At 50.4% G+C, this 25,300-nt stretch overlaps 1 protein-coding gene across 4 annotated transcripts in view; it reads left to right on the top strand.

The window, feature by feature from the left end:
* ITGB4 (integrin subunit beta 4) overlaps positions 1–25,300 on the top strand; it is a 53,441-nt gene that overhangs the window by 10,359 nt on the left and 17,782 nt on the right. For all 4 annotated transcript variants that reach the window (XM_059732133.1, XM_059732134.1, XM_059732135.1 and 1 more), the window contains 26 exons: positions 3,010–3,104; positions 3,559–3,641; positions 4,313–4,414; positions 5,003–5,207; positions 6,010–6,106; positions 6,740–6,911; positions 7,735–7,998; positions 9,612–9,701; positions 9,881–10,003; positions 10,582–10,749; positions 11,407–11,483; positions 11,738–11,949; positions 13,064–13,167; positions 13,594–13,692; positions 14,953–15,079; positions 15,278–15,400; positions 16,949–17,055; positions 18,396–18,429; positions 19,249–19,437; positions 20,085–20,188; positions 20,573–20,631; positions 21,374–21,397; positions 21,608–21,756; positions 21,847–22,026; positions 23,034–23,182; positions 24,266–24,470. In XM_059732133.1, coding sequence (XP_059588116.1) covers positions 3,010–3,104; positions 3,559–3,641; positions 4,313–4,414; positions 5,003–5,207; positions 6,010–6,106; positions 6,740–6,911; positions 7,735–7,998; positions 9,612–9,701; positions 9,881–10,003; positions 10,582–10,749; positions 11,407–11,483; positions 11,738–11,949; positions 13,064–13,167; positions 13,594–13,692; positions 14,953–15,079; positions 15,278–15,400; positions 16,949–17,055; positions 18,396–18,429; positions 19,249–19,437; positions 20,085–20,188; positions 20,573–20,631; positions 21,374–21,397; positions 21,608–21,756; positions 21,847–22,026; positions 23,034–23,182; positions 24,266–24,470 — 3,341 coding nt within the window. The remainder of the gene's footprint in view (positions 1–3,009; positions 3,105–3,558; positions 3,642–4,312; positions 4,415–5,002; positions 5,208–6,009; positions 6,107–6,739; positions 6,912–7,734; positions 7,999–9,611; positions 9,702–9,880; positions 10,004–10,581; positions 10,750–11,406; positions 11,484–11,737; positions 11,950–13,063; positions 13,168–13,593; positions 13,693–14,952; positions 15,080–15,277; positions 15,401–16,948; positions 17,056–18,395; positions 18,430–19,248; positions 19,438–20,084; positions 20,189–20,572; positions 20,632–21,373; positions 21,398–21,607; positions 21,757–21,846; positions 22,027–23,033; positions 23,183–24,265; positions 24,471–25,300) is intronic.

Raw genomic sequence — 25,300 nt, forward strand, 5'->3', positions numbered from 1 at the left:
TGGACTACCGGCACTGTGGTGCATTTACTGGCATGCTGTATGTGTACTAAGCACTGCCATAAAGCAGAATTGCAACAAGATAAATGATGCCAATCCATTTTGTCAGGTATTATCCAGGTTCTCAAATGCCAAGAGCACTATAAATAGACACAGGACAAGGATCAGAGAGTTCCTTCCCTTATAAATGTTGGCTTATTTAGGCCTTTATCTTGCAAATGCTTCTATCCATACCCGGTATTATGCGCTGTGAGAATTTCCATTGACTCCCATAGGGGAAAAACCTTAAATATGTACAGCTTTTTTGCTGGGGTCAGGGCTTGTGCCACATCCAAAATTCACTGATGGCAATGGGACTCTTTCCACTGATTTCAGGGGGCTTTAATCAGTGGGGCCAGCTAATTCTCAAAGCACAGTTCATCCCCCCTGGGTCCTCCAGTAGGAATCGGCAAGCTTTCCGCTGTGCGCAACAATCCGACGGGCATCATTTCTGGCTTCCCTAAAGATTCCTACTTTCATGTGTTTCATGGTCTTGTTCATTTTTAACATCCTGCTCATGGTCGGGAACATGGAATACAAAGAGATGGTGCAGGGATGGGTGGGAGGGAGGATGGAAACCACTATCTGAAGGTAGTTCTCATTGTGATGTTAATTCATGCACGCAGTGCTTACATTCTCCAGCCAGTGGTATATTAGAAACATATTAGACCAGATTTTTTGTCTTGAAGTTTTTAATTGGGTTGTCCCTCAGGTCCTAGTATAGGCTATCATGGTGCTTTATATAGAGGAGGTGTTCACCATAGAAAGCCACTGCAAATACAAGCAGAATAGATGGCTCAGGAATGGTGCTATGTGGCTTGGGGATGTTCCCCTCTACCCAGTCCTGGTCTCAGTCTCTTTTTTCCATTACAAAGAGCCTGAACACAGCACTGGGACATAAATTCAGAGTTACTCCAAGCCATCTGCTCTGCCTAATTGATCTCTAGTACACCACGAAGGAGTAAGCAGGCTTACTTTGTCAGTGGGCTTATTTTGCCGGTGGAGGACCTTGGGTTGGGAGGCAAAGACATGCTTGCAGAATAGCTTCTGATAAGCTTGAGTCCCAGTTCAGTTTGTTTACCAGGAGCCACCTGCATTGGGAGCACATTGTAGCACCACAGAATATTATATTGGTTGTATTGCAACTGCAGGAAAAGTGGTCAAGCACTTCCATGTTTTATGAGCAGTTTCTCTCTAGCAGCTTTGGGAAGGTCAGGAGAAGCGGAATTGCTTTTGCTGGCTCTCAGGAATGCAGATTTATTCAAAAGACCATTGTAGGCCAAAAATCGGGACTCCCTGGAATCTTGGCACTTTCCAAGGCCCCATCTGATGTTCATTGTTGGTTGGTGCCATCCTGGAAATTTTAGGTACAATAGGAAATAGCCAAAGGGAGGGGTTTGTTTAGCTTCAGGGGCGAGATTTGGAAAATCACCTTGTTTTTTTCCTTCTTCAACTCTCTCATTAGTCCACAAGACCTGACTCAAGGAAAAGGGGGTTCTTGTTCTGGCCATGAGTCATACACATGGACTGGCGTTTGCGTCTGATTAGCAGTGGCCTGTTCAACTGCTAGTCCATAGATAGGTCTCTGATGAAGGGTGCAGGCAGTCTATGGCTGCCTGCCCTACAGTAGGGAGTGTGCAGTCCAGATAGCTTTTAACCTAGACAGCTCCATATCAGTAGCAAAGAGTACCCAGGAGGGTGGGTCCAGCATGGGCTGTTCATGCCTGGGCTGAACACTGTGCTGTCACGTCTTCACTGCTAATTGGTGCTTAAATTACCTGGATTCAAGTGAGGTTTGGGTGTGCCAACCTCTAGACATGCCCCATCTGGTAGGGGTTTCCCAGTCTTAGTTTGGCCTGGAAGAAAGAGAGCTGTTTGTGTGTTTTACCAGTGCTGAGATTGGGTGAGGGTGCCTGCAAAAGAGTAGGTAAGCACTGAGCAAAGAAGAACCCAGATATTTGGATAAGGCTGTTTCCCAGCCCAATTAATTCACAGCCAACTGTGGCATTAAGAATGCCCTGCTCAGCTGCTTGCTGTGGCCTTTGTTTCCAAAGTTTCTCCACTCAGGTGGAGCTCATCAGTTGTTCCACACAGCTCATCGGAGAAGGAAGGCTGTAGCACCTCCTTTCCCTGTGCAGCTGTTTGCTGTTGCTCTACAGCCCCCTGGTTACTTTCTATGAAATCTACTTTGCAAACCTCCTCTTTGCAGAGGGGTAGGAAAGCTGACCCAGTGAAGAATCCTGATCCTACTGTGCTTTAAAACACACATCTGAGAAACAAGGGTCACTGAAAGAAAGGGCCAGCTAGCAAAGGGGTGGAGACGGCACAGCCTGAATAGCACTGTCAAGTTCAGACGCAAGCATCGTGCAAACATCCCCAACGCAGCCCAGCCTCTGCACTTTGATTGCAGCCTGCAACTCTATAGGTGCCCCTCCAGCCAGACCTGCAGCACATGCAAAGTGCAGGGCTGAGCCTTTGTACAGAGACTGCTCGCCATGCCTAATGCCTCCTGAATATCTAGGAGACCTCCCAGCTCACAGATGCAGAGCCTAGCATGGAGAGAGCATCTGCCAGGGAAAGGTGACCGAGTTCAACGTGTGCTGAGGAGCCGGTGCCAGCAGGAAGACGTTGCACAGGGTTCATTGAAGACTGATATTTGCACAGACCATCAGATGCTTCTTCAAGATAGGAACACGTGGCTGGGGGAATAAAGTCCACCCTTTGTTCTCATGCCCTGCCCTAGTACTGCATGGCATAATTCCCATATAAAATTTGTCTTCCTTGCACTCCACTCCGCCAGGCTGGGGAGGGTTCCTCCCTGTAGGGTTTGCCAGTCCTGTGCCTGGCACTGGAATCCTCTGTGGCCCTCCAGCATCTCAGCTATGATCATTCAATGACCAGATGCCATGTGGCTAATCTCACGGTTTTTGCTCCCCACTGTACATCATGGTAATATTTCTTGCTGTATTTCAGGAGGAAGAGAATGGATGTGTCACTCCACAGGATATGGGCCAGGCTGCTCCTGCTGTCCCTGCTCTGTGCCACGGGCCTGTGCCAAAAGAACAAAAGTAAGTTCAGCTCTTGGCACCCTCTGCCTCTCAGAAATCTCCTGGAGTCTGTACTTCCCTTCCTTGTCCCCATGAATGCTGGGGCACATCACACTCAGGTTGCCCTGTTGTCACCCACTAACCTCCTTGTACAGACCCTTCTGCCAGTCACTGAGTTGGGGACTGAGCTGAGGGCAATGCCAGGAGTCCCGTCTCCTCGGTTCCTGTGCTGATCCATAAAACCCCACTCTTTACCACATCCCTCTTGTGTGCACTCTCCCTTCTTCACCATAGCCCTCCCACTGGTCTGGACAGCTCTCTCTTCCCTACCTGCTGTTTCTGGCTTGAACCAGCTCCCATTCTTGTGTAGTAAAGCTCAACTTCAGGGAGCCTCTTCATTGTGACTTGTCCCTTCTCATGCCCCCGAGGAACGGCAGGATCCCTGTGCTCTTGACGCTTTGTTCTTGCCTCCTAGTTAATAGCTGTGTGGCCTCCAGGGCAAAGAGCTGCACAGAATGTATCCGAGTGGACAAGGACTGCTCTTACTGCACGGATGAGGTGAGCATCCCCCTTCCCAAGGGCACAGGGGCCCTAGTTTCCCCAGTCCCAGAAACTGTGACAGCTCCAGTTTCCACATTCAGTCGGGTGTCTTCCCCTTCCGACAGCGAGGGACCCCTAGCAGAATCCAGGATGGGGCCACTTCACAATGCAGACCTCTCTCGATAAGGGGCCAGACTTGACTTTGAGCCCATTCAGCTCCAAGCTGAACCCCTCCAAGCTTGGCAGTATTTTGGCTCCACCCTATTTTTGTCCTTCAACCTGTTGCTTCTCCCCTTTGGCCCAGTTCAGTACCGGCCCAGCCCCCTATTCTCAGGGGGAAATTCAGGCCAACCCTTTGAAGGCCACTATATATGAGGCTTCTTCCATGTCTGCTGCTTCTGGACATGAAACAAATGGGAACTGGGAAGAATGAATTTGTTAGCAGGGCAGTTTATGAAGGACTCGATGCACAGGCTGCTGAGGGTCTGGTCCCAGCTCGCAGACTCTGATAACAGTAAGGGGGCTTCTCTGGTGCAGAGTCCCTGCCCACACTGGCTTGTTCTGCCCCCTCTCACTCTAATCCCAGTGTAGAAGGGAGCCTGCCCCTCTGAGGCATTGCATGGTATCCCTCCACCGAGGTCTCTGCTGAGCTTTTGTGTTTGTGCTTTTCCCCTCCTCTCTTACCACAGAACTTCAAAGACAGCCGATGTGACTTGAGAGAGAACCTGGTGCTGTACGGCTGCAGTAAGGCCGGTATCGTGTACATGAAAGGCGAGATGAGTGTCCAGCAGGTGAGTGTAGCATGGTTTGAACCTCAGTAATAATCCACCAGTCTATGGCTCATCACTTCCTTGAGCAGGCTTTTATCCTGATTTCATTAAGAAAAGGGCATCAATGCATCTCTGACTAGTTATGGGCTGGTTACAATTACACACCTCTGCCAGATTCCTAAATGTCTCGTTAGGATTCTTCGCTATGCTGTTGGGAGGGTGTCAATACAAGGAGCTGTTGTTTATGTAGGGCCCACTCAAACACACAGCTCTCCCTTGGCTAGTTGCAAGCTGGTGGGAGGACCCAGCAGGGTAAATAAGCATCAACTCACTGACTATAAGGAGCCATGTAGCTAATGAGGAATCCGGCCCTGTTAATGCAAGAGAGAATTGGGGGAGAGGGGTAGTTCACCCAACCGTGGGCCCCTGGGTACAAAGCCCAGCCTTTCTGCCAGGACCAGTCTTGCCATACGCTTCCAACAGTCCTTGCCCTGAGCATGCAGGTCAAGGGCAAAAGTTCATCCCTTGTGTGGTAGGCATCTGTGTATATCTCGGCTCCAAATTTCCTCTGCAACTCTCATAACACTTTGTTGGTCTCTCCCCTGGTAGAACATCAGCATCAACACTTTTCTGAAGAAAACCCAGGTGTCTCCGCAGCAGATGTACATGCGGCTGAGAGCTGGGGAGGAGGCCAGCTTTGACATGGATGTCTTCCAGCCCCTCGAGAGCCCTGTGGATCTCTACATCCTCATGGACTTCTCCTACTCCATGTCTGATGACTTGGATAACCTCAAGAAAATGGGCCAGCAGCTAGGTGAGGCCAGGGCCTGCCCCACAATTGATAGCTTGCACCAGCTGTGGGCTGAGGGTGTCCCATCAGGGGTGGCAAGTGCTGCGGCCAGCACAGAGCCACATAGTGTCTGTTCTTGGCCACTCCTGGTTTGCTCAGGCCTAGCCCCTTTCTCCCAGCTTGGGGTCTTCCTCCTGGCCCTTGCTGTCACCTGCTAAGCCAGGATTGGGGACCAATGAGTTAGACCTGAGGCCAATCCCATGACGATAAGAGTTATTAGTTATTTCAGTGACCATAGTGGTGGCAGATGATAGATCAATTGTTTCAAGTTGCAGCAAGGGAAGTTTAGGTTAGATATTAGGAAAAACTTTCTCACTAGGAGGGTAGTGAAACACTGGAACAGGTTACCCAGAGATGTTGTGGAGTCTCCATCCTTGGAGACTCTTTAAATCTTGGCTAGGATGATCTAGTTGGGGATGGTCCTGCTTTGAGCAGGGGGTTGGACTAGATGTGACCTCCTGAGTTCCCTTCCAGCCTGCATTTTCTATGTTTCTATAGCACCCAGAAGCCCCAGTCCCTGACTAGGACCCCACTGTGGTAGTTTCTCTGTAGATGCAGAACAAAGAGTCCATTTCTACCCCAAAGATCTTGACATCTGGAGTAAAACGAGAAACAGCAGGGAATTATGGGTAGCCCTTGTGCTAGCCAGGAGTCCTGCCTGAGATGTGGCATTCAAAAAAGCTTAGGGAGAAGGTGCCCAGAAAAGGGATGTCCTCAACAACAGCCCAAGGCTATCTCCCAGCTCACTCCTCTCTCCTCTCCTCAGCGGAGGTCCTGCGAAAACTGACCTCGAATTATACCATCGGTTTTGGCAAGTTCGTGGACAAAGTCTCAGTTCCACAAACAGACATGAGACCTGAGAAGTAAGTGAAGCCGTTGGGTCCCAACAGACAGGCTTAGATGAGAGGGGACAGGAAATGCTCACCTTATTTCTTACTTTCTCCAGGACTAAATCACACCCTGACCAGGCTTTGACCCTCTCCTGCTGTGATTACTACAAACCTCTGCTGTCCTGCCTCCCTGCCTTCTCCCAAACATGGCTGGCAGTGCCACACAATCACACTGCCCTGCTCCTTGGGTCCCAGCCTTGGCTTCCCACATCCTGATGCATGTCATTCAGTGCCCATCCTCTCTGCCAGAGCCCTTCCTAATCCTATCCCCACCTTCATCTCAGCTCTCACTTCCTAAGCTTGTCCTAGTCCTCTCCTGTCACTCCTCCACCTGTCACTTTTTGACCTCCCAGCTTTAAGCCTTCATTCATGTTACCCAGCACTTGGAAGGGGGCTCTTTCACTCTGACTCATCTGTGCCCCCTGCTTCAAATCTCTCCATAAGCCTTACATCTTTTGGTGTTCCCTCTACTTTCTGTTGATGTCCTGCTGAGGTTTGTGAGGCAGGAGCAATTTCATCCACTGTACACATGATGCTGTCTGTGATGATCTGTCCATGACTTCCCCAGCCCCATTTGAAAGCCTTTTGCTCCCTTTCCCCCACCAGGCTGCGAGAGCCCTGGAATGATGCTGATCCTCCCTTCTCCTTCAAGAACGTCATCCGCCTGACCAGCAACATTGACCACTTCAGCCAGGAGCTGCTGAAGGAGCGTATCTCCGGCAACCTGGATGCCCCAGAGGGTGGCTTTGATGCCATCCTCCAGACAGCTGTTTGCAAGGTGGGGCCTGGAAGGGTTTGGCTTCTCTCAATGCTCTGTGCATTGGAGTGGGGGAGAGAAGTGGTCTGGGCAGCTAGCAATGCAGCTGACCTGCAACCAGACCTCAGCCCTATGTGGCAGAAGCTACTACTTTCCTGGACTGTCCATCCCACTCCTCTCACTGCTGTTGCTGTCTGGCAGCTCATCTTGCCTTTCCAGTTCTCCCTACAGTAAAGCCTTTTGAGTGGACAACCCTAGTCTGGTGTTAGAATGACAAGCCCAGGAGCCAGGCCCCGGGCACACTGCTTCCCTTGTGTGTCCTTGTCTCCTGTGCTGTCTCCTCTCCCCTTGCTCCTGTGGCTGTGTGGATCCATTCTCCAGGTGCCTGCAGGTCCTGGCTGCAGTTGTTTCCCACCAGCTGGGGAACTGGGTATTCCTACAGGTCCAAGTGTGCTCGGGAACTTGTCTGATATGGCTGGATGGTGCTGAAACACCCTAGAGTTAGTGGGAAGGGACTGCTGAGGGACACCACCACCATGGGAGCTGACAAAGGGCATTTACCCTTTCATGTGTGCTGTTTTAAGTGGCTTGTCCTTGCAGCAGTGTTTGTGGCATGGGGAGGAGGGGTAATGGTGAAGGCTGGGATTAAAAATTCCATGTACCTCAATCCCATTGACCCTCTGTGGGGAGTCAGGTGCTTCGCTCCCTCGAGATCCTTTGAGAAATTCATCCAAAGAGTCCCATCAGCTGGCTCCAGGCCTTTCATATAGGACTGGCTCTGTGCTCTGTTTATGGTGGTTAAGTAAATATGAACATCCCTCCCTTCCCACCTCTGTGGCCCTAGGAGAGCATTGGCTGGAGGAAGGACAGCACTCACCTGCTGGTCTTCTCCACTGAGTCTGCCTTCCACTATGAAGCCGACGGCACCAATGTGTTGTCTGGGATCCTGCAGCGTAACGACGAGCAGTGCCACCTGAGCCAGGACGGCACCTACACCTACGACACCAAGCAGGACTATCCCTCTGTGCCCACCCTCGTGCGTCTGCTGGGCCAGCACAACATCATACCCATCTTTGCCGTCACCAACCACTCCTACAGCTACTATGAGGTAAGGAGGAGCCCGAGGCAGAGGGTCGAGGAATATGGTCTGGAGGAAACGCTATGTATACAGTTAACGATAAGGGTTACACTTAATGAAGGGACCCACTGGTTGGCCTGCAGTTTGGCTACAATTTAGGAAAGGAGGCACCAGTCATTATCCAAGGGTACTCCCTAATCTGGCCTCCTTCCATTTGCTTCATCAGATCTCTGCTGGGCTGGAGCAGACGAGCTGTGTGAAACGGCACCTTTAACCTACAGGTCACTGCTTGAGGAGCAGATTTCAGATTAAAGTGAATAGGTCCAGGAGTGAAACACATTTAAGCTGATGCTGGGCTTCCTGAGTAGGAAGCCTGGGGGGAAATGATCTCTTGCTCTCCTAACTTCAAGATTAAACTACTGCACTCTGTTTTTTCATGGGTGAAGTGGAGTGTGTTGGACTGATCATGATCAGTCAGGGGATGTGAGGCCCTGAAGTGAGATAAAAAAACCAGGGCTCAGAACTGTAGAGTTTGATGCTGCCATGAGCAGGGCTTGTGTGTTTGTCTCTTGTGAAGCAGTGGGGACATCCAGTGGCTAAATGCATCCCAGAGAGATCGCTGGCTGTTTCCTTCTGAGTGTATTTGATCTCGGTATGAAGCTGAGGGAGAGAGACAGGTGTTGGATCTGAATGCTTCCCAACTGCAGAGCTGCCCAGATTCTGGGTTCTAGAGCAGCCTGTTATAGAGGGAGGGACAGCTATAAAGTTTGAATCTGGACCAGTGCTTTCCCATAATTCAGGAGTGACGGTTATCCAGGCTTTTGGAGCAGCCCCAGCTGTAACTCCAGTTTGCTAAATAAATATACCCAATGTGCCAGTTGTACATAGGAGGTGCAGGTTGGGGCATTGTGAGGGCACTGGCAAGGCAAGGGGTAAGGGTAGGGTGCAGAAGAACTCTGGGTTCTGTTCCCATCTCTGGCACAAGTCCCCCCTTGTGCCTTTGGGTGAAACAACAGCTCTGTGCCTCAGTTTCACTAAAATGGGGAGGATAACCTGTTCCCAACTCTGGGGATGCTGTGAGGACAAATTCATTCATGTAGGGGAGGTTCTCGTGGACTACACTGATGAGAAGCCTCAACTTACAGTGCAGGGAGTGAGGGGGTGTGAAGAAGGGGCCTTCTAGATCTTAGGCTGCCTCAGCTCCCCCCCCCCTCTAAAAACACTCATTGAAGCTTGTCCCCTCTTCCAGCCTGTGGCAGTGGGCCTCTCCCTGGAGGGTGACATGCTGATGAATGTATCTGAAGCAGGAAAAAACCTGAGAGAAACCACCCTTTAGCCCCACCTGGGGCTACCTGCACAGTGCGGAGGTCTGGCTCATGCCCACTCCCCCCACCGCCACTGGCATTTATTCAATAAATCCAATTCCATGAGCAAGATAGAGCCATTGGGACAGGTTGCAGGGAAATACCACCTGGCAAGTCTGCTGAGCAACATGTCTGGTGACAGCATCCTCTGCAGCAGAAATTTGGAGCCTGTTACCTTTGGTGCCAACTGATGAAAATGAACCTTTTCCTGCCTGTCATGGGAAGCACAGCATGACAGCAGGGTTTTGGGGCTGACCCTATCCCTCTGATTGTTCACAGAAACTGCACCGGTATTTCCCCCTCTCAGAAATTGGAGTGCTGCAGGAAGACTCCTCCAATATTGTGGAGCTGATTCGCATAGCTTTTGAGGTAAGGGCGCCTGTGGGCTCTCAGACTGGCTCAAAGTCAAGCCACTGGGTTACTGGGGGCAGGGAAGAAGGAGCAGAACAGTGTATGAACACTACAGCACCTCCAGGCAGACTGAGGGGAGGAGTAGTGCAGGGAAGCTACATGCCAGGGCTGATACCCTCTCTCCACCCTCCCACCAGCGTATCCGTTCCAAGATGGACATCCGCATGGACTCTGTCCCCAGATCCATCAAGTTCAACATTACTTCCTTGAAGTATGAAAAGACTGAGTCGGGCTCCTTCTTTGTCTCCCGCGGGGAAGTGGTAAGTCCACGTAGTTTCTTGGGGTATCATGGGATCCCTGAGCATGTCACAGCATGGAGGTACTTATCTTCAGATGCCTTTGCAGTGAGGCAAAGCCATTACCGCCATTTTATGGGTGCGGAGCGAAGGTAGAGAGAGACTGAGGAATTTGTCCCTGGTCCCACAAGAAGCTATAGCAGGGGAGGGAAATAAATTTCTCTTCCCACTCTCTGCCCTCTGGTCTCACCTTCTCAGCCTGTGTAGATTAACAGTAGTTTGTGAACATACATGGTCTCTTGGTGTTGTGGGAGCAGGGAATAGGCTTTCTTAGATTTCAAGTTCCTTCTTTCTGTTTTGTGTATGGGATCTTGCCCCAGACACTATTATAATACAGATAATGGTGGAGGAAAGTACCTTGAAGTCCATCTGTCTGCGGCCAGATCTCATTGACTTGGAAAGGAGACGTGGTAGAAAGGTTGTCTCCTTCCTTCCTTCACTTGGCCATTTCCCCAGCCTTCCCCTGCAGAAAAAGTACCACCTGGATCCAGAAAGGAGCTTTGCATACAGGTGGCTACTAGAAGTATCTCTCTTTCCTTCAGGGCAAGTTCAATCTGCGTTTGAAAGCCCTGGAGAAGGTGGGTGGGGAGCATGTCTGCAACCTCCAGGAGAAAGACCGGCAGGGAACAATCCACGTGAAACCCTCCTCACTGAGCGACAGCCTGAAAATTGATGCCTCTGTCATCTGTGATGTCTGCCCCTGTGAGCTGGTAGGGGACCCCACTGGCATGCATTAACACAAGGAAATCCCCGTGTCTTCCCTAATAGTCAGGGAAAGTATTGAACTGGCCAGTGTGTCTGTGCACTGCTGCACTCTACTGGATGGATTCTGCACAGATCAATTGTGTCATGTGCCCTGTACTGCCAGTAGCTGATGCAGAGTCCAGAGGGGGCAGGGATGCCTTTTAGATCAGGAGGATCCAAGTGCTGCTGCTGCCACCCTGAATGTCCAGGTATTCATAGGCTGAGCAGCACAGCACTGACGCTGACTACAGCTTTATGTTGTTAAGGACCTGAGGGTGGTTCTGGGCCTGAACTGGGGTGTGACAGGTGCAAGACTTTCACAAGTAAAGTGAGTTTGGCTGTTCCCAGCACAGCCCTAATCTGGCCACAGAGACATGTGCTGTGGCCCAAACACAGAGCCATGAGCCTAGTACCCATTACAGAGAAACTGCTAGAGATTTGCCCATGCCCCAGCCCTGCTACCCTTCCTCCTGAGCAACAGCTCACAGAATAGTTGAGCAGAGCCTTTGCCCCAGGTGGCCAAACATGGAAGATCCAGATCCTAGACCATGCTCTGTGAACACATGGCTGGGCTCAGTCTCTGGAAGAAGGTTAGTGACTTCTTCTCTGCTTCTTGTTCACAGCAAAAGGAAAGTAGATCGTCCAAATGTGGATTCAACGGGGACTTCGTCTGCGGACGGTGTGTCTGCTACTCAAACTGGTAAGGATCCTGGCTAGCACAGCTCCTGAAGTATGCCCCATCCTGGGAACCCCACCCTGCATATTCAGTTATTCCCCATCCTGCATGTTCAGTTATTCCTGGTTGTCTGAAGACCTTGGTGTGCCCTTGCTCACCTCGGTGCAATGCTGTCTCTGTGCGATGAGTATTCCCAGGTCAGGAGTCTGTGTCCCTGTGGGGCCAGCAATGCTTACAGCCTCTGAAGCACATATCTGAAGCGTGTCTGTATTTTCCAGGCGAGGGGACTCATGTGACTGCTCCTCTGACTTTTCTGAGGACAACCAGGCCTGTATCCGCCCTGGGGACGAGAAGCCTTGTTCAGGGCGGGGTGAATGCCTCTGTGGGAAATGCCAGTGCTACTCGGAGGACCTGACCCTGCGCTATGAGGGCGACTACTGTGAATTTGACAACTTCCAGTGTCCACGCACATCTGGCTTCCTCTGTAATGGTGAGTGGTGGGCAGGGAGGCAGACCCCAGCCCAGCCCAGAAACCTGAGCAGCTTACCAGTCCTATGCTCCTCTGCTTCAAGTGCTGCTGGGATTGCAATAGGGGACACAGAAGCTGTGGGGAAGAGCAGGGGCAGGACCTAGTTTTTTCTTTCAGGGTGTGTCTTTACCCTGCTGGCCCTTGACCCATATATGGCTCAAGATCTGGAGTTAACTGGTAGTCTCCCTACAAAAGGCCAAAGTCAGGTATAACCTCAGGCCAGTGTGTTCAGGTCTCTGTGGCCAGTGGCACACAAGGTAACGATGTGGCTAGCATCATGTCCAGCCTTCTTTGACCTCCCTAGCCCAAATGTCCAGGTGCCCTTTAGCATATATCCAGAGTGAAGCTCGAACTCACAGTTTCTGGATTCATGTAACAAGATGCCTCACCTACTCCACTGCTGTGCTCCTCTTCTTACATACAGCATTAGCTGCAACACACTTGGCTTAGCAGCTCTTCCCATATTAAATGTGAGTGCAGCTCACAGACACCTCTCTCTAGCACTGAGGAGAGAATTCAGGACTTTGGGCTCTGAAAACAGAGGCCTCTGCCACTCAAGCTAAAGGAGGGGGGTTCCACTAGCTAGTAGTAATAGCTCTGTTATTCCTATCAGCCAGCCACTGAAAGGAGAAATGGTCACGTTTACATACAGTGCACAAGAGAGAGCATGCTTTGCTGGTCATAGAATAGGTTTGGACACAGTGATAGCATGAGAGAGGTGCAGCTCAGGTCTGAGGAGGACCCAGCCCTAGCTAAAGCCAATGGGAAGAGTCCTTCTGATGTGAATTTTATTAGATCATGTCCCTGATCTCTAGGTAGTGGAGCCTGTTGCTTCTTTATGCCTTGCTGGTGCCTATCCCTCTTCATCTCCCCCAGAGAGAACAGGGGAGGAGCTTTCCAAGGGGAAAGTGTGAGGACAAAACCCAGGTATTGGCCATCTGACTGATGATAGGTGCAGAAGTCCTCTGGGGAGCAGCAGAGATGGAACTGGAAATAAGAAGCTAGAGTATCCTCAGGGGCCAGGGATGCCCATGGGGTCAGAGTTCACCCATTAACATCCTTCCTTTCTGCACAGATCGGGGTCGCTGCTACATGGGCCAGTGTGCATGTACAAGTGGCTGGGGAGGCCCTGGCTGTGAATGTCCCACAAGCAACGAGACCTGCATTGACAACAATGGGGTAGGTTGTTCTCCTGCAAGGCCAGCATTGGGTTTGAAGTTGTTCTACACTGGGACAAGGAAAAAGCCAACTAGCCAGAGGGAGATTTGGATTGGAGTGATCTTTGAAGTCAGTAGGTTGGAGTGAGCAAGCCAGGCTGTGGATGGCCCAGTGCTCTTTTTAGCCTGATGATGTACCATGGAAAGGCGAGTTTCTTCCTGGCCTCAGCTGATGATCTGTCCATGTCTTGATGTGTAAGGACTTGTTGGACCTTGTCATTTTCATTCCGGGGGTTGTCCATGGGCCCAGGGGTTGTAGGTGGGTGAGAGGGAGAAGGGCTGCTAGGGAGGAGGTCTGCTGTTTTAGGAGCACCCTGTTGCTACTAACAATGGGTAACAACATATTGCTTGTGTCGGAGGCTGACTCGTGGCCCTTTTTTTCCTGTAGGGAATCTGCAATGGCCGTGGGAAGTGTGAATGTGGCAGGTGCATTTGTGACAGCTCTTCTCCCTACATGGACCCCACCTGCGAAATAAATTACTCCATGGTAAGTCTCCCAGCTTTGTGGTCAATGGTCAAGTCAGTGATTGATAGGCCTAATGCATCACCTCTCTGATTGTGGCTGGCTCCTGAGTTCCTGGCAGAACATCTGGCTTGGGGGAGAGCTGGGGGAAGAAAAACAGTGCCAAAGGGGTATACCCAGTGATCCTGTGGGGACTGGGATAGTTCTGCTCTCCTAGTCAGAATATCTTCCATGATGGGTGCCACGGACCTAGTGCAGCCAGGTCTGTAGGCTTTGGAAAGATGGCAGAAGGCTCCTCAACCTTCTGTTTGGATCACAAGTACTAAAATACAGCCAAACATTAAATCTTGTATCTGGATTTCAAAGGAGGGGACGTGTGAGCGCCAGGTAGCTAAGAGCTAAGAGCGCCAGGTAGCTCCTGGCTCCTGTTTCCAACTCTGAGAGCTTGGGAAGAGTCATGTATTGGCTCCATACCTCAGTTTCACCATCTGTAAATGAAAGAACACACATAGAAATCATTGAGAAGCTGGTTTGGAAGGGACCTCTGAAGGTCATCTAGTCCAACCCCCTGCTTGAGACGATCATCTCTATCCAAACCATCCTATGCAATCCATAATCTAAACTCTTTGTAAGACTACTGTCAACCTTGACACAAGATATAACACCCTAACCTGCCACAGGCAAAGCAGGCTTGTCAGGTTTGAGACAGCTTTGGGGTCTGTAGGGAAGAGCTGCTGTCCCAGTGGGGAAGATAAATGGAGATTGTTTCATAGTAGTGGACCTGATCCAAAACCCCGGTATGAACGCTTTATAAATTTGGACTCAGGCCTGCCTCTGTGGAGATGCGTGGTCTCCTTATTTCTCTCAGAACATTTGGAGAAGGGAGTTGGGTTGTGCACACTCCAGGTACAGGACCCAGCCACTGTAAGCCAGACCGGGATTCAGATCCCACATTCCACACCATACCTCCCCCACCCCCTGCATCTCAATGGAAAAACGCCCCAGGTGGTTTGGGATTTCAGTGTGTGTTTGTGCCCCCTGGCAGATTAATAAAGGATGTAGAACTAAATCATGATTTGTTCCCACGCACCTTCCTGCTTGATTGTGCAGACTTGCTCTTTGCATGTTATTTCCCCACTCCATCCCCTTGTTGCTCACTGTCTGACATCCCCTCTCCCTGCTCTGGCATGTACAGTGTCTCCAGCCCTCACCACTAGGATTTGGTTGCTTTTCCCTCTCACCCATGCTCCTCACTGTTTGATGTTTTGTGTCTCTGGGGAACAGCTTATGCTTGGGGTGTGTGAAGATACTCGAACCTGTGTCCAGTGCCAGGCCTGGGGGACTGGTAAGAAGAAGGGGAAGGAATGCACTGAATGCCCTTCCAAGATCCAGATGGTGGATGAACTGAAAGGTACCAGGAGCTCAGCCTTCCTGCTTCAAAGATGTGTGTGGGTGGGAGGGTGTGTCTGAGTCTAATGTGGTTCCTTCAGGCCATGGAGTGCATGTGTTGTGGGGGAGGGTGTGGAAAGGGGCACAATAGGGCTCAGACCCTGGGGGAGGCCTCTGGGCACTGCCTCATATATAGTAACAATCTTGCTTCTCTCTCTAGATGAGGAGGTGAATGAGCACTGTTCATTCCAGGATGAGGAGGACGATTGCACATACCGTTACACCCTGAAAGCAGATCCCAGCATGCCACACAACAACACCATCCTTGTGCAGAAGAAGAAAGGTGAGCAAGGAGTGAAATAAGAGTGAGGGGCCATCTCCTGCTCACCTCTCTGAGGAAGCATACAGACCCTAGCTCTCTGATTCCCAAAGGTTATGCTTTGAGAGTGGCAGAAGCATGCCACAAAAAATTATGCTTTATCAGAATCATCTGGCTCGCAGAGGGTGTGTCTACGTGAGACTTTTACTGCAGTTGCCTAATTAGCTTCACAGTAAAACATAAGCATCTATACATGCAGTGCTATTAGGCTGCAGTAAACTAATAAATGCTGGTTTAGGATAGTACTGCCCAACACGAGTACTATTCTACAGTGGCATTATTTAGTGCACTGCTACGCACATGTAGACACTGATGGGGCTGGCTGGGGCATGCAGGTACTTCAGTATGGGGGCTGCCTGCTGGCTTGACTCTCACTGAAACATCCTCGTGCCCCAGCTAGCCCCTCTGCTCTGCAGCACATTGAGTCAGGTCAGAGCAGACCTGGGCTGGCAGGCTGACCTCCAAGGTCCCCTGCCAGGCAGAGCTGCTCTGCCTTGGCTGAGCATGCTACAGTCCCAGGTACACATGCAAATAGTGCACCCAGGAGCAATAGGCTCTGGCACAGTTGCGCCGGAGTTTATTCAGTCACCTTAGCATGTGTAGACACACCCAGAGCTAGGTCATCTGACCCGTAAGGTTCCTCATGGGTCCAAAAATTTGGTGGTGGGAGCAGTGGCAATTAACAGTGCCACTGCTTCCTTACTGTCAAATTTCCAACCCACACATGGCAGGATTGGGCCCCGGGCTGCACCAGCCCCATGAACAGATCAGATCCATGGATCAACCCATCACTGCTCCTCTGGGGTGAAAACATTGGGCACCACTGTGGCATATACATACCCTTTTTGGTTTAAGCGTGAAGTGTGCTGTGAATTTTGATCTAGGAAAAAATTGTGCTCCAGGTATCCAACGTTGGGGAATGCTGCCCTAGTTGTCTGCCCTGACCTTCCTCATCCCTCTGGGAAAGCCCAGGCAAGCCAAGGGGAAACCATGGGACCAGAAATTGAATATTCACCCCCTCAGAGCATTGTTGGGGGGTTAGGATTCATTGTTGGTGGGTGAGGACTCATTGTGCATGCCAGTCACTCCGTGGGCGCTCTACTGAGGGCTGATTAGTGCACCAGGTGGGAATGCTTTTGTGGAGGTGGATGCTTCTCCACTAAGAACAGGACTGGCACCTCCCCTTTTCTCTAGTCATTCCAGATAGGCCCCTCAGATGGAAACATATTGAGTCCATGGTGGCCACCAGATTAGGGGATGCACCAAAGTGACTGAGGATCTGGGAGGCTCTCTCTGCCAGAGTCTTGTGGGAGTCTCCATCAGCAAACACTGAGGGCAGCCCCAGGAAAGCCTGGTTGCACCCTCTTCCCTTCTCCCACCTCCACTCCCAAGCAGAGCTATGGTCCTGCCCCTCTCCCATCTGCTTTGTCTTGCCTCTTTCTCCTCCCCATCCCCAGACACTGGTTGGGTCCCACTGCCCCTAATTACTGCTGATATATCTGTTGGTCACAGAGTGCCCACCAGGAAGCTTCCTATGGCTCATCCCCCTGCTCATCTTCCTGATCCTGCTTCTGGGGCTGCTGCTGCTGCTCTGCTGGAAGTTCTGTGCTTGCTGCAAGGTAAGGTCCTTACTGCATTCAGGCCCTGAGGGGTGGGTGGCAGGCACTGTACTACTGGAGACAATAAATCCTAGTTCATGAGCTGCAGTTCAGACCTCATGGCTAGGAAGGACTGTGGGGACATGCCTGACAAAGGGCCCCACTGTGCCTTTCTCTGATGCAGCCTGGATGCCAAAAGGGTCCAAGCAGGAAGTAGTTTAGGAAGGGAAAAACCAGTTCCCACTGGAATTGGTGGGAATTTTGCCAGTAACTTCAGTAGGAGCCAAACTGGGGTCAGGATGTGCCGATTCACCTATAGAACAACTACATTATATAGGTCCCGCTTTTATTACATACAGCCCTGCTGGTCTGTGTAAAACAATTGCTGTGTTGTAACTGGCAGATATCCAGGTTAATATATGCTTCCCTGGCATGGTTAGTATGGGGGGTTTCCTGGCCACACAAACACAAAGAAATCACACAGTTTGGCCACCGGTGTACTTCAAAATGGCTGTTTTTGGCATGTGGAGAGATTTGTTAGGAGGTGGGTGAGGAAAAGCCAGTGAGTTTTGGCTATATCTGCATACACTTTAAATCCACTGTTTGGTGCTGATTTTTTTTTTTTTACGATAAGTGCCTGCCTAGTTTTGTGAGCTTGCTAGGAAATGTGAAATGTTTTGCAGGTGCCTCTAAAGAAAACCGTTGCAATGCAGATGCTGCTATGTGTATGGTAGTTAACACAGCAGAGACCAGGGAAGCTCTGCTGTATTTACCTGCAGACACGACCCCCCCCAACCACTCCCCAAATGCACCGTTTGTTAAAAGGAGTTGCCTGTTCTGTCAGGACCAAAGCCCAGCAGGAAGCTGCTGGGGTGAGATGAGAGGACATACACTATTTCTTCCACGTGATTATTTCTGTGATGCATGTGCACGGGGGCTTCCACACTCAGTGGAGAAACAGCTGGAAGGAAGCTGTCAGGGCACTGGTGCAGTGTTTGCAGTATGTACCTTGGTGACATGTACTTGCTACCCAAGATGGCATTGAGGTTGGTGGAGATGGCAAAGGGGCCCAGGTCCCAGCATTCTAGTGCGGTACTTGGGGAACCTGGTGGCTCCTGGCCAGAGAGTCCTGCTTTTCCACTCAAGGCCAAACTGGTCATCCGCTCTTGGTAGTCAAGAAGAACTCTGGTTTTTTCTGGGGTTTTTGCCTTCCTATGTAACATGGGGAACTGTTATCTTTGGACCCTCTTTGCATGTCTGAACCAGCTATTTCTCTGCCATAGATGGCAGTGACAGGGCACTGGCACTGGAGTTGTCTGTCTGCATCTTTGACCACAGTGGGATTGTTCTTTGTCTCCTAGGCTTGCCTGGCCCTGCTGCCCTGCTGTGCACAAGGTATCACAAATTTAAATTGCTTTTTTGGAGGGAGGGGGGGGTGATACTGCAAGTGCAAAACCGTGCTTCTTTCATGGAGGAGGACAGCCGGGACAGTGCCAGAGTAAGACATCCCTCCCAATAAATCAGTTAACTCTTCAGAGGCTTTTAGGGCTCAGCAGGGAAAATGTTCCTAGTAGAATGGGCTTTTATTGGAAGCCAGGCTGGGACACTAAGCTCTTACCTCTCCTCCCCACTTTCTGAGCTCTTTACACCAGGGAGCAGGGGGTTGCTGGAGCCCTACATCCCTGGCGCACACACCTCCTTCAGTCAACTGAATAGATGCTGTTCAAAAGATATGGAGAGTATTCTCATAGTCTAGTTTCCAGCTGGGCAGATGTGTCCTGGGTCCCCTCCAGGAGCTGACTCATCACCTCTCACTGCTACCCTTAGCTTGTCAGGCAGTCACAGTCCCTTGGAGTAAAGCACTGACTCTTGGGCAGCTGAGGGCTCACATGGCTTCTTGAAAGGTCTTAAGGATGTGGGGGGTGACTTTGAAAGCAAGTTCCATAGAAAGCCAGGAGAAAGCTGGAAGATCCTAGGAAGGGAAGAGAGGTTTCAGCCTGGGTCCCTTGCTGAGTTCTCAGCAGAGAGGCTCTGAGTTGGGCCAAGGAGTGTAGCTCCCTCTCTGGGGCACGGCAGATGGATGGGGAAGGTGCAGGTCTGTGTGTAAATGGAGGGCTTCTTCCCACAAACACGGCATGAATGTAGAGGAGAGGTGGGCGGAGGGAATATTTTGGAGCCACCCCAGCCTTAGCTCGTCCCATCACCTCCCTACAGGCCGCACTGTCGGGTTCAAGGAGGACCACTACATGCTCCGGCAGAGCCTCATGGCCTCCGACCACCTGGACACCCCCATGCTGCGCAGTGGCTCTCTGAAGGGCAGAGACACCGTGCGCTGGAAGATCAACAACAATGTCCACAAGCCAGGCTTCTCCTCCCATGCAGCCACAAACACCAAAGAGCTGAGTAAGTGCCAACCCTGGGGTGCTGCATAAGGGGCCTGTCATGGATACTAGCGGGTGGGTGGGCCTGGCCCTATTGTGGTCTGCTGGCCCTTTGCTGTCCTCAGACTCCTAATGAACTCTTTTCCCAGGACACACCACCTCCCAGCCACCCACACCACCCTCTGCACAGTGCATGGTGCAGGGGGTATGAGATCCCTGGGCAGCTGCCCTGAGGGGTTCTAAGCTAGTGATGGACTTTCTAAGCAGATGTCCCATTTCTACACACTTCCATAGCTCACATAGATATTACCTGGATTTAGCTTCCTTTGCCCAGAGCTGGTCCTTCAGGATATTCTTTACCACCTGGGAGAGGGGACGATGATTATCACTCCATCCCCCTTCAGCTTGGAGTAGTGCTGGGCTAGTTCTTCCTCCAGCTTCCAGCTCCTTTCATTCTTCAGGATCTGGCTGTGTCTCACTTAGTGCTTTCTGGATGTGGTGCCCAGTGACCTGAGGGCTGTGTGGAGTATTCTGTGCCATGGAAGCTGAATGTCACTGCCCAGGGCTCAGGATACCCAGGGCCACTTGCACTGGCTTCTAGCAATTAATCAGGTTGTTTTTCTGGCTGACTCCAGGAGGGTCTAACCAGGTGGATTTTTTTCTCTCCAGTCCCATACGGCATCTCTCTGAGACTGGCTCGGCTTTTCACCCAGAACCTCACGAAACCAGACACCCGTGAATGCGAGCAGCTGCGCAAGGAGGTGGAAGAGAATGTAAGGGGGCTGAACTGCTCTGTCTTGGGTTTGCCTTTCCTTATAGGGGATGGGAATAAGTAACAACTTGTGTAAGCTTTTGTGTGACAAAGGCAGTGGAGAGCAACAAAGCTTTCAAGTGCAGAAAACTGGGCTGTGTTTTCCTCCACTGCCAAGAGCAGTACCAAGGAGAAAGGAAGGCATTTGGTTCCCTCTGCCTGACCTGGCACTGAGGGATGGGGAAGAGAATAGGTTTTGGGGGCCTGGTGCCCTGTGTAGGTGGGTCATGGTGAGGGAGAGGCTGGGGAGGACCTGGTTTGGTTTGCTGACATTGTGCCTGCTGGGTACCTAGTCACCTTAGAGGGAAGCTTGAGGCTGTAAAAGAATTTCTCTTGCTCTTTACAGCTGAATGATGCTTACAAGCACATTCTTGGTGCTCACAGACTCCAACAGACTAAGTTCAGGTGAGTGACTTGGGGAGGGGATGAGAGGGGAGATTACCTGGGGCAGGGACAGAGGGTGCTGGTAATAAGGGGACACATAGCACACACCTGTGTGCAGTTTCTCTCATTTGGGCACTTGGAATAAAGGGGCACCATAAACTCTCCATGGGTAAATTCTAGGAGAGACCCTTCTCACTGGCATGGGCACAGCCCTAGTCCTGGTGTTCATGCCAGGTCTCCACGTGCTTGCAACGTTGTCTGCAGAGGTTTCCAGAGGCATGTATCTGGGTAATCTCAGCTACTTCTAGCTACATTCCTGGGACTCATGATTCCCTTGTGACTCCAGTAAGGCCTGATTTTGCCCTATACAAAAATACCCTCCTTTTGTTCACCCAAGTTAACCCTTTGTAAACCACGTCTCTAGCCACATCTGCTCTCATATCTGGAAGAGTTGGGGCCATGAGGATATATAAACCATTTTTGGGGGGGTCTCCACTCCAGAGGACAAAGGAAATATCCTGTTGCTAGTAGGAATGACCTGAAGCTGTGTCCTCAGGACTAGAACTCATAAGAGGGTGGGATCATGGGCCATAGGTGGGACTCAAACTCCTGCTCCAGCACTGACATGTGGGTACTCAGCAGCTGGAGCCAACAGGGCAGCTTACATAGCTCCAACCTGCAGGGATTTGAGGTATTCAGATACCTTCACATAGCTGGAATTCGATGGGATCAGTCACCCTTGCTGTTCTGTTTTCTCCCCCAGGGTGCAGCCCAATGCAGGAAAAAGGTAGGTTGATCCTCCACTCCTTTCAGTGTTTAACTCTCCATTCCTCTCCTGTGTGAGTGCCTGTACATGGATATATATGGATGGATGTATCAGCTAATAGAAATCCTTGGTAGCAGGCTGTCTTCTTTCACCAGTTGTTGGCATTGATGTCTGACTGTCAGCCCCTGAGCCAGGCCAGGCCTTCTTTCTCTCACCCTACTTTGGTTGCAGGCAGGACCACACCATTTTGGACACAGTGCTCACTGCCCCCCTTGGAGCCAAACCTGAGATCATAAAGGTGACAGAAAAACACATCGGGCAGGAGGCCTTCAATGATCTGAAGGTGTCACCTGGTTACTACACCGTGATCTCTGACCAGGGTAAGGCTCTGGAGTAGGCTTACTGACCAAAACAGGGACATGTAGAAAGGACCATCCAACTCTGACATTTCACCTCCTCCACTTTCACAGATGCCCACGGCATGGTGGAGTTCCAGGAAGGCGTGGAGCTGGTGGATGTCCGCGTCCCACTCTTTATCAGGGAAGAAGATGATGATGAGAAGCAGCTGCAGGTGGAGGCCATTGATGTCCCCACAGGGATAGCGAAGATTGGACGCAGACTTGTCAACATCACTATCATCAAAGAACAAGGTGAAGGCACTGTATCCAGGGTACAAGTGACGTGTGTGTGCCTGCATTTCAGTGCCTGAATGTGTCTGTACAAGAGAGGGCAAATTCTTGGACACCCTTTATATAAATTGTAAGGCCAGAAAGAACCATATTGATCATTTGGTTTGACCTCCTGCAGAACACAGATCACAGAGCCACACTCGGGAGTTTCTGCTTCAAGCTCAGTAGCTTGTGGCTAGACCAGGGCCATTTTTAGACTCATAAGTGAGGTTCATCAAGTCAGGTGGGAGGAAAAATCTCTCACATCTGCTCCTTCCTTTCTGTACTGACCTGACAGGCTCAATTATCCAGCTAATTTGTTCTTGCTTTCAGCAACAGCTTTCATAGGCACCCTACAAAGAGAATGTTGGTCTGGGTAGAAAGGGATAATTATCTCTATTTGTTTCCTCCTTCCTTTTGTCAGTTCCTCTTCTCCTCCCTGTTCTTCCCTTTCCCACTTTTTTTCTTTTTTAACGTTTCCATATCATCAGAAAGATACCCCTACACCATCTCCCCTAGGGATTTGTTCTTAGAAACAGCACTGCAAATACTATGGGATTCTCAGTGGGTTTTTTGCTATGGATTCTCTGTTGATATCTGAAATACACCAATACTTCTGTTCCTAACTCATGAAATATGGGCAGCCACAGAAGTCTGTATGTCAACATACAAGCCCCAGAAGCTTCATTATTGTGATCTGATAAGTTGAATGGGATGCTAGGAGTCGGGACTCCTGGGTTCTGTTTCTGGCTGTCCCTCTCATATGTTGTGTGACTTTGAATTCACTCGCTCAGTCACTGTGAGCCTTCATTTCTCCATCTATAAGTTGATGGTGGGAATCCTGGTCTTTCAGTTACTGGAAATGTAGTGCTTTGATGGGATGATTGTGTGTGAAAACATAACTGCGTTAAATAGTCACATACATTTTTAATAAACCTCCATCTGATATCTGTGCATTTCACACATTTTTTCTCTATGATTTCTTTCAGCCAGCAGCCTCATCAGCTTCATGCAGCCAGCCTACTCTCACAGCCGCTTTGACCAGGTGGCTAGGATCCCTATTGTTCGTGAGATAATAGACCATGGGAAATCCCAGATCTCCTACAGGACTCGGGATCTTACTGCCAAGGAAGGCAGGGTAAGGACCATGCCCGTGGGTCCTGTCCAAGCTGGGTGTAGTAGTATGAACTGTTGGGATGAGGGAAAGGGTATTTCAGGGTCTACTGTGGGAGAAGCAGATCTCGGTTGAAATGAATGGCAGGTATACCAAGGATAGAGACAGAGGTGTGGCCTAGTGGTCTGAGCACAACATGGGGCTCGGGAGCCCTGTGCTTTTCTGAGCTCTGCTACAGACTCACTGATGTCCCTACCTTAGCTTCTCTACTTGTGAAATGAGAATAATACTAGCAAATGTCGACTGCTCAGTGGAGTAGGAGAATTGATCAAAGTTCATACAAAGTCTCATAGTGTGAGAACGGGATTATCAGGGTTGTCCCGTCTCCCTCACCTGACCTCTCCTTTCTGTACCATCTGATCCACTTGATTCACCACAGACAGAAGGAGAGAACTCAGTCAATTTCCTACTAAAGGCATTTGACTTTCATTGCCTAAATTAGGGAGCATCTCGTTTAGCTGCCTGGGCATTATGGCTTTTCAAAGACTTCAAATGTTGGAATTTCCCCTGGGATGGAAATTCGGAAGGGAAGTGAGGTCCAGAGTGTCAAGCCCACAGTGGGGCAGGTGGTTCCACCTTCTCTTCCCAGTGGAGGTGGGAATGTGACAGCTGGGCTTGTAGCTGGTGAACACAAGACTTTTCTGTTGTTCTGGAAAATATCCAGACATTCGAGCAGTAATGGCCAGTGTGGAAAAGTCAGGATAAGCCACAACAACCTCCAGCAGGAATCAGACACAAGTCACACCCTCCAGACCCTTCTACAGCAGAGTGAAAGCTTGGGTCCTATCGCACATGTACACTGCAGTACACTGCAGAAGTGATGACACTGGAGAAAAGGCTGTGTGTATGCTTATAGCCGTTGAGAATCCAGCTATTCAGGTTCCTCTCTGACCCTGCTACAACACTGAGCAATGTCCTTCTGACATAGGAGGGGTGGTTCAGGAGTAGATGGCTTGGTTGGGACAGTGTGCGCTAATGAGCTGTGTCCTGTGTGTGCGCTATGGGGAGAGTGTGCAACACTTCAAGATGCTCTTCCTCCATTCCCAGGACTACATCTTCACAGAGGGTGACTTGCTCTTCCAACCTGGGGAGACACGGAAGGAGGTGCAGGTGCCACTGCTGGAATTGACTGAGATAGACACCCTTCTGCACACCCGCCAGCTCAAGCAGTTCACCGTGGATCTCCTCAACCCCAAGTATGGGGCCAAGATCGGCAGATACCCACAAACTGTGGTGACCATTGCTGACCCAGGTGGGTGTGGGCAGCACTGGTAATTCGTGCTCTTCCTGCATTGCCATCTTCACTGGTAGGGAATGATGCTAGGTCAGGAAAGGTAGAGATGTGCAGCCTGTGCAGCATGTTGCATTGGCAACCAGTGCTAATGTATCTTTCTGAACTTATGAGCAATCTGAGATGCTCCTTCACCTCCATGGGCCATGTCTTGCCCCTCAGCATGCTTCAGATCTGGGTTTTAATCAGAGTTTGAGTTACAGAGAAGGGAGAGGCTGAGGCCCCCCATAAGAGAGAAAAGCCCCCCTGTAAGATTTGAAATCATAACCTGGGGGTGGGGTCTCCGATTTCATTAGGGCATTGTGATGAGCAGCCCTTTTTTTTTTGCAGACCCCCACAAGAATCGAATCCTGGTTTTAATCCCATTTCAGCCCCCTCCTGTGGGAATGTATGTTGCTATATGCAGCCTAGTCAGTGTATTTAAGTCTATGTTTTGAGCTCCCCTCGAGGTAGAAGTGTACATCTTAGCTCGTTCCCAGGAATGGAGAGGAGCTGCCCAATACATACTGCAAAAAGAAGCAGAACCTTATTTTTCCTGTTTCTCTTTTCCTATGGATTTTTTTGCAGCCATCACTGTGGCAGGGGGGAGGAGGAGGCAGTCTGATAAACCACATAGCACTGCCTACATCATTAAAGTGATGGCACACATCAGGGGGACTCCCTGGGGTTCAGAGACCTGTGCAGAAATTCATGGAGAAATCTTTTTGCACGTGGCAGGCTATGTATGGGTGTCTGGTAGGCATGGTCAGAGAGCTAAATGTTATCGCTGCTGGCTGGGTAGAGAACACTGA

Source organism: Alligator mississippiensis, chromosome 8 (genome assembly GCF_030867095.1).
Source record: "Alligator mississippiensis isolate rAllMis1 chromosome 8, rAllMis1, whole genome shotgun sequence".
Taxonomy (NCBI): domain Eukaryota; kingdom Metazoa; phylum Chordata; order Crocodylia; family Alligatoridae; genus Alligator; species Alligator mississippiensis.